Source organism: Pteropus medius, unplaced genomic scaffold (assembly GCF_902729225.1).
Source record: "Pteropus medius unplaced genomic scaffold, Ma_sr-lr_union100, whole genome shotgun sequence".
Classification (NCBI taxonomy): domain Eukaryota; kingdom Metazoa; phylum Chordata; class Mammalia; order Chiroptera; family Pteropodidae; genus Pteropus; species Pteropus medius.
The window spans coordinates 15,835,789-15,854,482 of NW_024349799.1; the positions used below are offsets into that span (position 1 = coordinate 15,835,789).

General features: G+C 38.0%; 1 protein-coding gene and 1 pseudogene across 4 annotated transcripts in view; one reads left to right on the plus strand and one right to left on the minus strand.

The window, feature by feature from the left end:
• SMG6 (SMG6 nonsense mediated mRNA decay factor) overlaps window positions 1–18,694 on the minus strand; it is a 194,371-nt gene that overhangs the window by 164,973 nt on the left and 10,704 nt on the right. For all 4 annotated transcript variants that reach the window (XM_039886322.1, XM_039886324.1, XM_039886323.1 and 1 more), the window contains 2 exons: window positions 18,210–18,320; window positions 17,614–17,826 (listed from right to left, as the gene is read on the minus strand). In XM_039886322.1, the coding sequence (XP_039742256.1) occupies window positions 17,614–17,826; window positions 18,210–18,320 (324 nt within the window). The remainder of the gene's footprint in view (window positions 1–17,613; window positions 17,827–18,209; window positions 18,321–18,694) is intronic.
• On the plus strand, window positions 13,434–13,549 carry LOC120621313 (uncharacterized; annotated as a pseudogene).

The window sequence follows — 18,694 nt, forward strand, 5'->3', positions numbered from 1 at the left end:
AAGCTTCAGATTTAAGCAAGGCACCAAATAAGGGAAGGATTCTGGTGCAACAACTCCTAGGAAAAGTGTTTCAAGTTAAAAATGGTTATTCAGGTTTGGATGTGAACTTTTGTATCTGTTCTTTATCAACAGAGGCACCTCCACCTCACTGGCAGCTAGCTGCAGAAAAAGAAAACTGTTAGAATATACATGGACAACATGACCTGGTAGAGCCTGGCATTCACCTGGACACCAAAGGCAAGGCTATAAATATGGTCATGTGGATCTGGTGGGACTTCACACCCTAGCTGGACCCAAGCATCTCTGGGAGCAGGCAGGCCATGATGTCACTTTCCTCCCAGCAGCTAAGTAGTTCAACATTAAGGCCAAAAACCACAGCACTTTTGGTGAGAGACTCAGTTTCACTGTGACTGGAGGCAAGACCTGCTTCCATCTAGTCTTTTGTCAGTCATATCTTTTCTGTGCTGGCTCCCACACCCAAAATACCTAGTTCAAAAGACAGAAAACACCCTTAAATCTCTTTGATCCAATTTTCCTCTTCATTCTTCTTATCCTCTCTCAACAATAAAAATCAATCTCAGGCATACTAGAAAGCAGGAAAATTATTAGCATTAACTTCCTGCTTACTTATTTAGGGTGCTCTATCCCTGTCACTGTTACTATTAAATGTACAGGAAAAATCTGAGTTTAGCGTTAAAAAGAGAAGAAAGTGACACAAGTCAAAAACCAATCATTCTGCTGGTTACAAAGTATGCTTAGTTTATGACAATTTGTTAATCTGTATGGCTTTGGTATGTGTATTTTTCTGTATATATATTATACTATAATTACCACAACTTTTTCTGTTGTTCCACAAAAAAACTTATAGACATTATCCTTTGCCACACATGCCCTAACCTTCACCAATATTCTAACTCTGAGGTGGTAAAAATGAAAGTGACTGTGCTAAAAGTTTAGGGCTCCGTCTAGGTGCAGAAAGCTACACTAGTGTTAAATACCAGATCTGTTGATGATTTAGACTAAATATCTATTTTAGAGATGTAAACCACGGAAAGAGATTAAAAAATGTGTTCATGGAAATAAAAAAAAAAAAAAGTAGGAATATAATCCAGAATATGTGACTCCTAGTCTACATCAGCCAGAAGGGACAGCTTTTTAGCAGTAAATGGCATCTATTAGTGCTTTATTCAACCTTTTGATATATGTCACTTCAAAGTATTTTAAAAGCCATAGTGTTTTACAGATCTGTCCAGAAGCCTAAAGGCCTATCTGCCAAAGAAATTCCTTAGAGAGAATGTCACATGACTTACACAGTTTGCTTTAAAATTAGGACCTAGCATTTCAAAGATTTGTAACACAAGTCAGCTCAAAATCTCATTAGACTAAGGTTTTACATCTTCACCAAGAAAGGAACAATCCAGAAAAATGCAAATCCACAGAGGGTATTATCCCAACTCCTCTCTCCCATATGCTTCAGCAGCTGTAGTCCTACTGTGCATGTGAAAGGCAAGAATAGGACTTATTGCCAATGGTTACGACAGAAAACATAACTTATTCCTAAGCCAAGCTGGGCTTGGCTCAGAAAGCTTCCCAGAATGATGGAAGGCATGACTTTAGGATGACTCAACCTTTACTAATGCATAAAATAAAGCAGAGAAGGACTATTTGAAGGATCCATTTTTAAGCTTAGGCCAAATCAAAAGCCCAGAAATATCTACTTTGTGATAAATCTTCAGTTCCAGCAGACTGATTAGACAGAGTCAATGTGGACATCTGTACCACAGCCTAAGAAATTCTAATGATAGACTCTTGGCTAGGACTCTCAGAAGCAACCACTCAAAGAGTTTCTAACCACACTATGTTTTTATCCATGTTGTTCCTTTGGCCAGAAAGTTTGCTACCCAAATTTAGCTAAAGAACTTCTTTCATCCTGCAAAGTTAAAGACAGATCACCTTTCTAGGTAGCTTTCCCTGTTCATCCTAAGTTAATATCTTCGTCTGTTATTACCTCTGTACAGTGTACATTATTTCTATTATTATACTTGGAATACTTTATTGCAAGTATTTATTTACAAATCCATTTTTCCTACTAGACTTTGAACTGTATCATTGAGAGAAGAACCAATATCATTTATCTTTCTATGTATAGTGCCAAGAATAATGATTAACATACAAAAGTACTCACTAAATATTTATGCAAACAACCTGAATGGGGACAGGGGAAAGTATGATCCCTTCAGAGATGTCTAGCTAACCTGAGAAAGTTTTACAACTGAATAAGCAAGAAAAAGAGGAAGATACCCATATAAAACTGTGAAGCCACTCAGTTAAAGCAAAATACAAAGGTAAATACTGTACTGCATGAGAAATTAAAAACAAGAAAGAAGAGCCAAAGAGAAAAAGATTAGAGGTCACTAGTAGTAAGGACACAACACAAAATGCATGCCTTCACAACTTATTAAAGGAAGTTACAAGTTCAGGTCTCACCTCTGGAACAATTAAAATCGTTATTCTGAATAACAAATTCATAAATGTGCACGAGGCTAAAAAAACACCACACAGCACGACTATCTGATACTAAAAGCAGAAATTTTCCCCATGAGTTTCCACCAAGAAGATACCATATAATGCAAATAGCAATAATTCCCTAGCCCTCTTTATTATTATTCAGTACAATTCAGTGAAAGCAATACTCCTAGGGACCAACATGTCACCTAGGTACAGAGTTCTCTGATGATTCAACGTATGAATGACATGGTAGGAGAGATGCCTAGTGATTCCTATGTTAATGCTCAATAAATTTTTGGATCCATGTATAAATAGAAGACAACTGGAAAAATCACTGAGGCTCTTAAAAATAAAAATGTGTGGTAAATACTTTATAGACACTCAAGAATCAGAAGGAGTCGCAATATATTTTAAGCTCCTTCTGGTCTGGATAGTCTATATACTAATACATGGGAAAATAAAACTAAGCAGTAACTTCAATATTAAATATTTGTGAGTAAACTGAAAGGCTTCCAAGAGGGGAAAAACCCAAAGTTTCCCCCTGGAGACAAACAAACAGTCTGCCGACTGGGGGAAGATCACAAGCCAAAAATACAACTATTTCATATTCTTTATCTTAGAGTACACAGATAAAATTGTGGAACCTTTAAGAGTAGAGAGGGATTTTAGAATGATAGAATTATGAATTCATCTCCCACAAGAGTATAGTCAGAAACAAAAACCAATATAGGAAATTGGTGAGAAAGGCAACATGGGGAAAACAAAAAGGTTGGTACAGTCTCTTACGCCACACAACAGGCAGTACGTTACTATACAAAGTGAGCTGCTCCCACAGTAACATCACCTCACTACTCTACTCCATCTGCAGCTGCAGACTGAACAAGGATCCAGTGTAAGGGTCTCATTCTTATTTGGAAGGCTCTTCACAGACTAGGAGCTGGATCCTAAGGGACGATTTACAGTACACCCTCACATACATTCCAGTTGGCTGGAACTCAGCAGCTGATTGCTCCCTTGTCTAACTTGGTAAGGAGCCAAAGGAAGACTTTTCTCAGTCAACTCTCCCAGGCTGGAAAATTCTCTAGCCTCCGAGTTCTGGCTTAATTCTGAAGATCAGGTTATTCACGAGATGCCAGAACTACATCTTTATATTGGCTTTGAACAAGTCTCTCAAGTACACCATACAGATTCTCACAGATCTCAAAATCATCAGGACCTTAAGGCCAAAAATGTCCACTCTTCCACTCACATAAAGAGGAATGCACTTTTCAAATCAAGGGCAATATCAAAACAAACTCTCTATCAATCTCAACAATTCTTGAAACTGGGGAACAAGCAACAAACACTTTGATTTAATGGTCTCCTTACAACCTTTATATTCTACCCCACTGAAAACTCTCCCTATTCCACTAGCTACTTGAATTCTCTCACTGTGGTTGATCCCTATGCCATGAAGAGCCAAATCCCAAATCTGTTTCTCTGAGAGGAAATGAAGAAGGAAACCTTAGCAAGGTTTTTTTGATCTCATCAAGCTCCTCATCTCAGCCAGCATAGTATCGCCCCTCCCAGAAAGTGCTTGGAAATATATGTGTGTGGTCCACTACTGGCATCTAGAGGGTGGGGCCAGGAATGCTGAACATCCTAAGGTGACAGGTCCACAAAATGAAGAACTTGTCCCCTCAAAAGGCAGTAACACCTTCATTGACAAATAATGTCCTAACTGAAAGACTTCCACATCAACTGCCTTCACCCTTCAGAGCTTCTAGAGCAGTAGTGGTAAACTTTTTCTGTAAAAGGTCAGACAGTAAATAGTGTTGGCTTTATGGGCCATCTATATCTCTATCGCATGTTGTTCTTTTTAAACAATACCTTACATAAGAATGTAATAAACCATTCTTAGCTTGCAGGCCACTGGCAGATTTCATCTACCCATGTCCTAGAGTATTACCTGACTCTTAACAGTCTGTTTATATTGAGATGCTGATTAAAATTAAATGTGATGGAGCATATTATAAACAACTCCAAAAATGTATACTATAAATTTTAAGTTAATAAAATAAGAGTTTCAGAAACTGAACTTTGGGTGGTAAACGCACAATAGAATATACAGATGTCAAATGATAATGTACACCTGAAATTTATATAATTGTATTAACCAATGTTACTCCAATAAACTTAATTTAAAAAATTAAAAAATAAAATAAAAATGATAATAAAATAAAATAAATAAGAGCTTCAGAATTTAGCCTTAAAACCTAAGATTTGGGACACGTATTTGACTTTTGATTAATTAAAAAGCTCTCTCATCTTTACTCCTCCTCAGTGCATTTCAGTCACAAGTTTTCTTCTCAATGTTCATTTTCAAACATGTTACTGGAAAAAACACAGGCACAGTCTTTCCCTCTCCCTTCAGGATATATTACTTCCTATTCACCATGCATGCCACTCACAAAGTCTCTTTAAAATTACTACTGTTAACATTTTCTAAAATGTCTAAACCAAACCAAAGCCTGGAAATTCTGACTGGTATCTGGGTCCTGACTTTCCGGATGGTAACTAAAGGTCACGTGGGGTGGAAAGTGGCCTGCGGGTAACACAGAATATACACATGCACGCGAACAGGATATGTTGGTAATCTGGTTTCCTGAGACCTGGTGAGTTGTGAGAGTTCTCATCAACACCCTTGGGGAAGATGAAAAACCTAAAGCTGGGAAATACTGGATTTTAAGAAAGTGTTCATTCTTGGAATTAGATTTCTAGCTAAAAAAGAATGGGCAAGTACACTTCTTCCTCCACATTTTACTTGTCTAAAAACACAAACAAAACAAACACAGAAAAATAAATGAGTATCTGATGAGGTTTTTTTCACAGTGTAGAAGCTAGTGTTTGCAGCATGGCTTATGTCACGTCTTAAGCCCAGAAACACGAAGAGTGTGGTTTTGATGTTTAACCAGCCTCAACTGCACCCTGGCACTGTTTCTTCCCTCAGAGAACTTTGCTCTGTTAGAGGAAAGAAACCAACCTCACATCTTGAAACAAAACGGCTAGGATAAAAATAAAGCCCTGAAGTGGTTTGGTGACTGAGGTCATGTGGAGTGTTAAGGTTTGTAGGTAGGGCCAATGTACTTTGAGAACTTCCACTCACTGCCAACCACAAAGAGACAAAGAAAGGCACCAGCCCAAGAGTCCAGCAATGATCAAGACAAGGAAGCCCCAGTATTTGCTTGTTTAGGGGTCTCCTCCTCATAGCACACTTCACATTATCAATAGCCAAAAAACTCAGTCCTGGTCCTGACTTTCTTTGAGAGTAATCTCACCAAGCTGTTTCTTATGGCCTAAGAAAAGGAAAGGCAATCTGTAGCCTCTTCCTATAGAAAGAGTCTTTTGTGAACGCCTGTCATCACATGCTGCCAAGCCTCAGTTCACAGAATACTTTCAAACAGCTTCCAGGGTGGAAGAGTATGACATGAGGTACATACTGCAAACTACTTTATAAAAGTAAAAGACCATATAAATGACATGAAGTTAATATAATCCCCACAGTAACCCTGAAAAACTGCATAGTGCTCACCTTACATATATGGACTTTTTATATTTATAAGGCCAAAAAAAAATAGCTAACTTTCTCTATGATTATACAATTATGGGGCAATGAAAGGATGGAATTACCACAGATAAAACATTTACCTACTAGTATCGAGACTCAATTCTTCTCTATCACTGTGGATTAAATTAATGCTTATGTTATCCAGAGAAAATCAGGCCAAAAGCTTTTTTGAGCTTCATAATGGCACTAATTCTGAAATTGCCAACCTAAAAGTTCAAGATACAACTCTAGGAATTGGAACTCACTCCAGTACAAGGCAAGTCATCTTGCCTAAGGAAGCAGAACTTGTAAAACCATGCTCTGATCTATAGTTGTGTTCATAGAGGGTATGGGGAGCAGTGAGGGAAAGGTGGAGGCATTAGATGTGTACCACCCACACATCACAGCTTTCTTTTCAGTACAATAGTGGCGGCGGCAGCAGCAGCAGCAGATCAGGTGCACGAACTATGCAAGGGGCACTGAAAAGCAAGGCAAATGATGGATCTGAAGAAAATGCCACATGCATCACACACACAAAAAGCCTTCAGGCAAATATAACAAATTGAATGTGTGAAAGCTCCATGCTATAGGCCATCTGACTTGGGTTTTCCACAGTGAAGCTGTGCTCCTTTGTTAGTCGATGTTTATTTTACTTTGCTGGACTTTTGATTAAATGCAAGAAAAAAATATTTATACACTATCCAGCCTCACAGAGCCATGTATTCAGAGTCAGAAAGAAAATCATCATTCTCAACTTATAGCAGAGCCTTGAAGGGGGAAAAAAACAAACCAAAAAAAACATGGAAACATGGACACAAGAGATTCAAGCAAAGGCAGCATGCAAAATTTCAGGCAGAAACTATGATTCCCAAATCCAAGAAAACAAAGTTCTCACTCTGTCAAAGATTTCAGGTCTACTAAAAGCCTGGGGATAGGGAAAACTACATGAGACAAGAAAAGTTTAATTCTAACCAACTGGTTTGGTGGGTGAAATTCAGAATTTACCAGAACATAGCCTGAAGTTTTTCAGTTCGCATACTTAGCAGTATAACTTCTCACTTCCTACCAAGTTTGGTTGCAACAGGATGTTGAGGAAAGAATCTATCCCAGAGCTCTGTACGTAGCCCTCAATTCCCAGAGATACAACTTCTGTTAGGAAACCAAAGTGATACCTTCAGATTCCTTAGGCTTACTACTGCACAGCAGACAGAGTGAGCCTGGTAGCAGGACATACTGCTAACTAGTTTCTGGTCAACACCAATGACAATGTCTCATGAATCCCAGCAAAACATCTATGGCCCAGTGATTAAGACACTTTTCTGTGCCCAAAGCCAGGCCTGTTTGAGGGGACTTGCCAATCTTAAACAGAATCTCTGAGAAACAACTCAAATACCTCTTAAAAACCTCAACTGCAATAACCTACTTTGGTGGCACTTTAAAAGGACACAATCACAAAATCAAATGTCCACAAAGGTGACATAAGCGAGCAATGTATAAGTACAGGAGAGTTGTGGAGGCTACTGGCAAACTAAAGATCACAAACCCCTTTAAAAGGGGGTAGCTGACTTGGCTCTTGCAAATTGCTGCCAGATCTTGACTGATACACACACACACACACACACGTGTGAGTGTGTGAGAGAGCGAGAGAGAGAGAGAAAGTTGGCAACTGAATGAAATTTTAAAACAAAGCAAACAAAAACCCACTATTTGTACCATGTGAACCATCTGATTAGTCTCAGTATCACTCAGAGTGAGATAATCAGACACCATCTAATGCAGTGCAAAATGAGGCACACAGTATCATCTAGGAAGAACTCCTGCCAAAAAGGCTGAACCTGAATCTAACCAAATTTCTAGAGTTAACTCTCACTGGAATACAGAGGATAGAGAGACAGGTTAAATGACGTCACAAGGAAACAGACAGACAAATCTTGAATGTGGGAATTCTAAAAGAAAATAGGTTAAAAGAGACTTAGACAAAACAATCAAACATAACAGGCAGATCTTGATTTGAATAAACCAACTGTCTAAAGACATCTGGTAGATAATCTGGGAAATAAAGTTATGGATCAGATCATGAATGATGCCAAAGATAAGCATGGCAATGGCATTATGGTACATAAAGAAATGTTCCTTATATTTTAAAAGGGGTGTGTGGAAGTGAAATATTTAGGGATGCAGTGATGTGATATATAAGGTTTGCTTTAAAATACTTCAATGGGGGTAGAGGGTAGGAAAAGATGAAATAAATGTGGAAAAGTCTTGATAACTGTTGATATGAGTAACAAGTATATGGAGGTTCATTATATGATTTTCTTGAGTGTTTAAAATTTTTCATTATTAAACAAAACTTAAAACAGGTCTACATTTAGACAGTAGGCTATGTTTGTGAAGTACCATTCATATTGTTCATTTTAATTGTTCACTTTGGTCACATGGGTGACAGTGAAAATTGCAAAATAAACCCAATATCTTAAAAAATCATTATAACAAAAATATAAGTATGTAAATAACTACCACCACCAATGTATAAGAAGTGACCCTATGCTACTCATTCTTCTTTACATATATTATCTCATTTAGTCTATAATTATCACCATCTTACAGATGAAGAAACTAAAGTTCCACCAGGTTAAGGAAAATGCCCAAAATCTCACAGCTGATAACTGATAAAACTAGGACTTAAACTAGAACTTTCCAAGCCCAAGCTGTTAACTTCTGCACTATCCTGCCTCTGACATAAGATGATGCAGGATAAAATTAATGAAAGCTATCCAGCTGCCAATCTCTAAAGAGATACAATGGACTTGCAGATAATTGCTCATGGAAGGATCTCTCAAGTCTAATATTAATATGAGGAGAAAAAAAAAGCAAAGGTGAATAACAATGTATATGATATACTATTAATACTGTAAGAAAAAGGAGACAATCACATACATTAATTATAATGTCCCATTAATATTATTACATATTTATATTACTTAGTCAAAAATACTTCTTTAATTAAAATATTTAAAAAACGCAATCACTCTTCTACTAGATCTTTCAACATCTAGTCCCACTGACCTAAAAGCCAACGCCAACATTGCTGCCTAAAAACTTCCCTAACTAAAACCCAGCTTTCCAAAGTCACAAACTTTCTATGCCCAAGGGGCCTCAAATTAATCACTCATGCTTTAATTTCTCACTAGTCCAAGATCCTTCCTCATGAAATGGACCCTTTCAGGCGCAAATCTTTCAAAACAATAATCAGTCCTATTAGATGTCTAACCTTTCTTGAACTCATTCTTCCTTATTCATGCATATTTCCCTTTATGCATGAGAGGGAGGACACTCTTAATTGTGCTACTTTGATAAACAGTAAGATATAGACAACTGTGTTGACCTAAGAAATTAGAATACCACTTTTCCAACCAGATTCTGGGTTAACGCTTAGGCATGAATTTTTCTCTTCTGATTTCCCAGGTTAACGGGCATTAGACAGTTCCAATTTAAATGCTGTGCCCTATATAAATATGCAGGAAGTGCATACCCTAAGATAGTGACTACCTCTAGGTGGTAAAAATATGTTATCTGCATTTTCAAATTTTTTGCAATAAGTGTTGGCTTTGTAAATTTTTAAGAGCAATAATATCAAAATGAAAAGAAAAAAGCTTTGCCCTACTTAAAGCCATTAGCAATTTCTCTAACAACCAAGAGAGACATCATGTTTGAGAATGCCTAAAGCACTAAGAGTAGCCCACAAATTTTAATCAGCAAACCATGGAACGAAAAATTCAGTCAACGTCCACCCTACCAAATTTAATGAATGCAGTACTTCTTTTGTTGAATTAATAATACAGACATGACAATAAACAATAAGAAATTCCAGAAACAAATTATATCCAGAATCCAGAAGTGTATTATATGAGACAAGCCCGCTGACCACCACCCATGTAAACCAAGTATCAAATAAGAAAGTGGTTCCAGTGGAAGGCTTAGTCTCTCTACCACTCCAACTTTCTCACATTATCCTCCAAATGACCACAGATTTAGGTATCCTGCAAACCCTGTGCTGTGTCTCGCCTCCTCCGTCTTTGCTCACACTGTTCCTTCTACTTTAAACACTCTCTTCTCACTATGCCTAGTTAAATTTTCCAGAAAGTCTTCTGCAGTTGCTCTCCTTTTCTTTACAACCCATGCCTCTGCCAGGATTGGACCACGTCCCTTCTCTGTGCTTCCACAGTACCCAGTGCATACCGCCCTCATGAGATTTAGCATAATACAGTCAGCCTTCATAATTTGCGGATTTCATATCTGTGAATTTACCTCCTCGCTAAAGCTTACTAGCAACACCAAAATCAATACTCCTGGTGCTTTTGCAATGATTTGTGGACATGTACTGAGTGGCAAAAAAATTCAAATTGCCCAATATACCTGTTCTCAGCTGAGGCCGCTCTCTGACTTCACGAGTGACTCTCTGACTTTTTGTATGAGCTCTCATACTGTAAAGAAGTATCCTTTTTGTGGTCTATTTAGTGCCATGTTTTTCACATTTTTGTGTTTTGTTGGTGATTTTGCTGACTAAAATGGTCCCCAAATGTAGTGCTGAAGTGTTGCCTAGTGTTCCTAAGCACTAGAGGCTGTGATGCGTTGTATGGAGAAAATGAGTGTTAGTGAAGTTTTATTTTGGCATAACTTACAGTGCTGTTGGCTATGAGTTCAATGTTAATTAATCAACAATAATATTAAATAGGGTGTCTTTAAAGCAAAACATGTTTACAGCCATGCCACCATGAATATGCCTGATCTCGTCTTATTTCGGAAGCTAAGCAGAGTCGGGCCTGATTAACACTTGGATGGGAGATCACCTAGGAATATTATTAGGTGCTGTAGGTGTTAAAAAAAAATCTTAGAAAAAAAAATAAAGCAAAACATACATAAAACAAGTTTACATACTGATCAGTCAATGAAATTCTTATAACCAAAGGCTCATAGGAACCTAACCCTGTGTATTTCTTAGGAACAATGATTCGGTATTCACTAATTCAGCATCCATGGTGACTTTAGAGAACATAACTGCTACAAATAACAATAATCAACTTGATACTGAAACATTCTGTTTATATAGTCATTCCTTCCACTAAACCAAAAGCTGGCAAACTAGACTCACAGGCCAAATGTAGCCTTTGAAAAGGCTTGCTGACCCATGCCCTAGACTCTAAACTCTTAGGGGAGATACCAACGTCATATTCACCTTTACAGTCCCGGTACAAAGCAAGCACAATAGGAAAGATAAACTAAACTTTAGTCTGGTCAAGCACTGGACCCAGCACACTTCTACCCCAAAAACTCAGTGGTAACTGCATTAATTCCGGACCTGAACAGGTCCTGAAAAGAGATACTTTGCAAAGAAATAAAATAACAGAATGTGACAGAAGGACAAGAGACAAAAGGAAAAGAACAAAGCAACAATATCATTTGGTGCGTGAAATAAGATATGAGAAATTAAAATAAAGAAAGGCCAAATAATAGGTATTAAGAACTACGGAGGTATAATCCAGTACGAATCCCAAAAGACATTCAGAGGAGCCAAAAAGAAGGAAGATTTGGCAAGAGCTCACCAAATGTACAGTAACATTTCACTTGTCTAAAGACCTATTTTCCACACACAACACCAAGCATGTTTGTAGGTACAACAGTCATAGCTGGTTAGGGAAATTGTCGGGAATGATAAACAAAACCATGCCAGAGCATGAGAACTCACTAAGTTTGAGAGACAAATACCTATTGACAGCTCCCAATCTCATTTGCTCATTTCTCCCCAGTACATAGTCACGTGTTACATTCTATTCAAGATGCTAACAGAGCAATCAGGTCTGAGAAAATCCTCAGCAGTTCCACCAATGACCCTCACCTTTCAGTGCAAACATTTTTACTGATGCTGTAATTAGATATCGTTAATTAACTCAATATCAGCAACAACTCATTTGCTAAGCAGTACCCTTTTCTGATTTCCAAAGGGAGCTAAGGCATAGTGGAAGGAACATCCACTAAATAAAGAATGCTTAGAACCCTGGTGACATTGAATTTGAGTGGCCTAGCCGGCAGGCGTAGAATCTAAATGGGACTCTCACTATTTTAAGAGGATGCCCCTTACCGTTGAGGTTGGCAGTCCCTCCCCAGGTTGCATGTTCAATCCTAACCACATCTCAAGGCTGAAAACCAACAACCCGCAAGCTAACCTGCAGCCATTCAGAGAGAGATCCAAAGCTCATGCTTGGCAGAGGGAGAAAAAAATAGTTGGGAATTTACTATCAATACTAACAAACATCTGAAGCCAAACATTCTGTTTCTTATTCATGGATCTGAATTTTAGTAATCTGTGCTAGAAACTCTCTAGGAGTCATCGAGGGAGCAATTCCTATTAAGATTAATCACCCAGAAAGGACAACTAAAATGAACAGCAAATTTAAATTTTATAAAAGTTAAATAAATGACATGCATCTTTATAATGTTATAGCATGCATGCAGCTATATTAAGAACATGCTAAGGAAATATATTTAGTGGAAAAACAATCAGTTCTGCAACAATGCTTCTTCTGAAAATATAAATTTGCTCCATCATGATCAGCATATTAGGAAATAATATGAGCATAACACAAATTTTACATTTGCTTATGTGTGATTTTGTTCATGAGAAATACCACGTGAACACAGAAAACTGCACCCAACTGAACAGAGCTACATAGGAATACACAAAACATACATCTACCAGCTACTGCAGTTCACCATGTGAACTCGTGTTATGAGACACACCTATCCACAGCTGCCCATCCAATATCAAATAACCCTCCTTCCACCACTTTACAATAACCCACAAACTGCAATCCTTCTGAAGCCCACTTCTACAGGCAAATTTGTCTTTTTCAAGAGAGTATTTATATTATTTCTTAACTAATGAAAATCTACAAAATTGTACAACTGTTTTATTAAGTTTATGCCTTTTTTTAATATGACACTGAGGAAATTTTTGAGTGTTGTTTCCCTAACCCAATTTTATTCATAAGCTCTATGGTTTCATTGTGTGATTTTGCACAGCACAGTGATTTTTAGAAATGTATGTGTTATACTACCGCAGAACAGACTGTATGTTCAATTGATCATTTAAAAAAGCAAACTGCAGATTGGCATATATAGCATAATGTCACTTTTGTTAAAAAAATATATTTCATAGATTAAAAGACACACAGAGACTAAAAGGAAAGGGATAGGACAGGTTCCATAGTGTGGCAGTTAGCACGTCTGCTTTACACACAGAAGGTCCTGGGTTCACACCCCAGTGGAGCCATGGTCCATGGTCTACAGCCATGCCACCCTGAACAAGTCCAATGTCTGATCTTGGAAGCTAAGCAGGGTCAGGCCTGGTTAGTACCTGGATGGGAGACTATCTAGGAAGACCAGGTGCTGTAGGCATAAATAATAATAATAAATAAAAATTAAATAAATAAAGAAAGAAAGAAAGAAGAAGAAGAAAGGGATAGAAAAAGATATTGCCTTGATGGACCTTGTGGGTATTGCGCTGAATGGAATAAGGCAGATAGGGAAAGACAAATATCATATGATTTCCCGTACATGTAGAATCTAAAGAAGAAAATAAACAACAAAAATGGAAATAAACTCATAGACACAGAAAATATTTTGAGGGCTACTAGATGAGGGGGTTGGAGGGGACTGCAAAAAAGGGCAAAGAGATTAAGTACAAATAGGTAGTTACAAAACAGACATGGAGATATAAAGGGTAACATAAGAAAAGTAGTTAATAATGTTGTAATAAACATGTAAGGAGAAAAAGGGGTACTAGATTTAGTGGGGTGATCACTTTATGACTTACATAGACCTCTAATCACGATGATGTACAATTGAAACAAATATATTATTGTATGCCAACTGTAATCGAAAAAACTCATTGAATATACAATGTTAATATGAGCAACTATTATATTTCAATAAAGCTGGGAAAAAATATATAGATATTTCACATATGTAGGTAATGTGTGCATACGTACACACTTATAAATGCTTACAAAAAGATCTAAAAGAACCTCCACCAAATAGTTAATAGTGGTATCTCTGAAGGCAAGAATATTTTTGTTTGATTTAGATACAGTGAATTAGGGTTACTTTTGCAATTTTAAAAATTCCCTTTAAAAAATTAAAAACTTTCCAATAGTAGAAATATTGAAGTGATCATTACACAATTTGACTGTGTCAACCCCCTGCTTAAGATCATCAATACCTGAATGCAAACTTCTCAATACTTATGAAGGATCTAGTCCCTCCTATCTTCTCCAGCCTCATCCCTCACCGTTCCTCCCCTTATTTAAGTTTTCGACTAAGATTTATTTAGAATCTTCTATGTGCAGGCACTGGGGATAAAGCAGTGAACTATATATGAACTTCATTCTCACAGAGCTTTGAATATAGCAAGAGAGAGACCTTAACCAACAACAAAATTGCACCCAAAATTACTTAAGAAATGTGATATTACAAAGGGAAACCAGCCAGGCTCAGAGATCAGGAAAAGCTTCCCTTAAAAAAGGGAAGTGATATTTAGGCTGAGAATTTAAGCATGAAATAAGAATGGGACTGAAAAAAAGAGGAGAGCACTGTGGGCACAGAGAATGCACAACAGCCATAGGGCCAGAAAAAAAGCTTGAGCCTTTAAAGGAAGAAGCCAGTAAGGCCAGAGAACAACAACAAAGAGGGGAAGAGTGGTATAAGATAAGGTTAGAAGTGGCAGAGAGGGCAAATCATGTGGGGCCCACAGACTATGTTAATGATTTTGGATCTGATTCTAAGAGCAAATAGAAATAAGTGAAGATTTTCAAGTAGGGAAGTAACACGATCAGAAATGTGTATTTGGAAGCTCATCCGGGTTACTACCTAAAAAGGCCTAATGAGGACCAGGAATAAATGTGAAAAGGTCATTAGGAACTTCTTTCAATAGTCTGTAGATTACTGAAATGATAACATGGACTAGGATGGTGGTAGTGAAAACAGAGAAAAGTAGATGATTCGAATTATGTTTAAGAGGTAGATTCAACAGCTCTTGATATTGACTAGATGTGGGGGTACAGGAAAAGAAGGGATAAAAGATGACTCAAGTCTCTAACAAAAGCAGTTCTCATATCCTAGCATCCAGCGACACTGAACTACCTACAGTTCCCTAAGCCTCTGTGCCTCTTTCAAGCTTTCAGGCCTCAGAGTAGAAATGCCCTTACTTCATCCTTCAGCTGCAAAATGGCTCCTCATTCCAGCCTTCTCTAACCATGCCCTGATTAGCTGCTCTAACTGTGTGCTCCTGCAGCCTCTTGTGTTTACCTTTATCCTAGCATGCAGCACACTTCATTATAATCATATCATTTGTTTCTTTCTTCCCCACATAGCTGAGGTTAAAGACCATTTTTTGTTGTTTTAATCTCTATATCCCCGATGTCCAATCATTTAAACATATGTGAATAAATCCCCACTCTCATCAACTGTATGTTCCAAGGAACAGAGAATGCAAGCTGAGTTCTGGGTACCTACTATAATGAAGAAAAAAATATGGGAAGCTAACTAGGGCCTGAGAAAGCAGGTAAAAAAGGCAGTGTGGTTTCCTGACTGGATAAACTAAGAGCTATGAAACTGCAACCTTCTTCCTCAAGTTCTGGTAGTCTAGAACAAAAGACCAAACTCACAGATGTGAATTTAAAAGAAATTAAGGGAAGTAATTACCCAAAGATGACATGTAGTCTGAAAATATATAAACTGCTTCACAGTTTAGAAAACAAATAACCACATTTTACTCTACATGTACCTGTAATTATTTGAAATTTTTACTAAAAACATATTTACGTGATTTGTATAATTTAAAAGAAAATTATAATGAATCCAATGACAGCTCACATCCTGAAAATGCCTTCTCTGAGATGCACATAAGAATAAAAACACACTTATTAACAAATTATTTAAAAAGTAAAATACCTGATGGAAGAGAGAAATCTATATAAGATTAGCTATAACCTTTATAAGGGATACTCCTCGACCTTAGGCCAAGGCCAAAGCCATAAAGTGCTTTCTCATATTGTCATTGTTGCTTCATTTTAAAGATTGTCACCGACAGTGGAGCTAATGAAGTAGAACAATTTATCTCTTATTCAAATAAGTTTCCAGTGGCTAGAAGAGCGCAATGGTGAGGGATTCTACCACAGCAGCAGCTCCTAAGAAGCACCTTAACATATCGAGGCCTCATGCACACAATGGCACATAGAAGTTGACGGTTTCATTTATAAGTAATGACTGCCTTCCGAGTCATTCAGAAAACAGCTAAAGACTAAGAAAAATATAGGAAGATATGTGGAAATTTTAAATTAAACCACAAAGAACAAGTCCTCCTATCCCACCACTGACTCATTCTTAGCAGACAACCATGCCTCCAACTTCAAGGAGAAAACAGAAAACATCAAAAAGGCCCTCCCTCATCTTCCTCCAATACCCACAAACTAATCTGCATCCAAAATGAACTATTCCTCCTTTTCCTCAAGCACAAGAAAGAGGGATCATGCACCCTCTTTTAGGCTAATCCCTTCACTTGTGCTCTGGATCCTACTCCCCTCCCATCCTCTGCAAGGATCTCTCCCGCCATCTATCTCCTTTCTTTCTTAGATCTTCAACCTACTACTTATCATTCTGTTTTCTCCTCGAATAACTGAATCATCTTTCATGGCTCCATTAATATCTATAAGAGGATGTCTTCAAATATCTTCATCTCTAACCTAGACCACTCTCCTCAGCTTCAGATGTTAGCCTCTAAAACTCTCCACTTGAATGTCCTATAGAAACTCTAGCATGTCCAAAACTAAATTCATCCTCTTTCTCTCAAATCCAAATTCACTAAAACTAACCAACTTTATTCTCAGTCTCAGCAAATGGACCATTATCTACCCAGTTTTTAAGCCAGAAACCCAGCTACTATATTTCCCTACTTAAAGCATTCAATAGCTCCATATCACCTTCAGGATAAAGGTCAAATGATTTACTGCATGACCCTTCAAGATTCGGTACTGGATTATCCCACCATCCACTCCACTATGAATGTTATTAAGGTACAATGAACCAGCCATTTGCAGTTTTTCAAATACTATGCTCTCTCCTTAGCTTACAAAATCCCACACAGAATCCTTAAGCATCATATTGGTGACTACAAACCCAAAGTGGCAAAAAAAATTATTATCCTACACTAAGTAAATCTTCATTTAGAAAGATTACCTTTACTAAATTCTACGCTGCCACACAGCGGTGGGAAAGGGAAGTGCATAGTAAAGATAAAGGAAGTGTAGGTTGAAGAGATGGATGAGAACACCAGGGAGCCTGAAGTGGTTCCCCTTCCCTGTGATTCCTGGGAAACAACTCCACAGTGCCTCATAGTTGCCCGTATGAAGGTACCCACACTTACATAGCTAGTCTTATGCATTACATTACCCTCAGGAACTTACATCACTGGGGCTCAGGCTGCCCAGTCCATTCTCCTGCTCGGAATCCTTCCCAGACTCTGTGCCCTGAGAGGACCGGGGATGGGATGGATGAATCCAAATCTCCAGGCGAGTTGTGTCATCTCCAACATGGCGGAAAGTAGACTTCTTTCCTTTCCGCCATTGGTCAGGGCTCAGTTCCAATTCCTCGTGTTGCTTCTTTTCCATCTGTTCTGCCTGCACAACATACAAAACATACAGGCTCTGACTCTCCTGGGATTCAGCTAATAAAGAGAAGTGCTCGCCTCGCCTGAGTTTGTTGCCCAAGGACTATAAAAAGTAAAGACTTAGCCATAGTTCCAAAGTAGCAGAGTATCATCTGCCTTATCTCATAAAAGTCAATTCTGTAAACTAGATGCTGTGGAACATGTACAATCAAGGGCCCCAGAAAGCCCTCCCAAGGATGAGTTTGGTTCTGCATAAGGACCAACTGACTTCCATCAGCACAGTCCGATGGCCACTCCTTGAGGACATTATTAGACATTCCCTTAAGGACAGAGAAGCACTAAGAGAAACACATTCTTCTGGGAAGGAATGATTCTGCCAGTATTCCCACTCACCTTTCGTTTGGTCTCTTCAAACAAGCTCATGAGACTCTCCTTGGCAGTCAGGATAGGGTTGCTGGCAGCTAAACTGCGCATATAGTAATATACAGCATCAAGCTTCCTCCTCTGTGGAAAGAGGCCAGAGACACTGAGTCAACCGATTCTCTTTCTGACTCCAGCCTAAGTCAGCTGACCCAAAAACACCCTATCTCTTCCAACCTGTGCCCCAAGCTGTGAGGAATTCCAGTAAGAAAATCAGAATGCTATCCATGGAAGAAGCCATGGCAATTACATCAGAGATCTCTTCTTGCACAGTACTATGCCTTATAGACAGAGGTACTCAAGAGCCAAATATTCATAAGAGGGAAAAAGAATAAGGAGCTTCATAAAATATAAAAGCCAATTATGTTTTGTTTTTAGAGGGAAAAGAATGTTCAACTCGCCTAATTATTTTTTAAAATCATAAATAACAATGGCAACATCACTGATTAAGCATAATT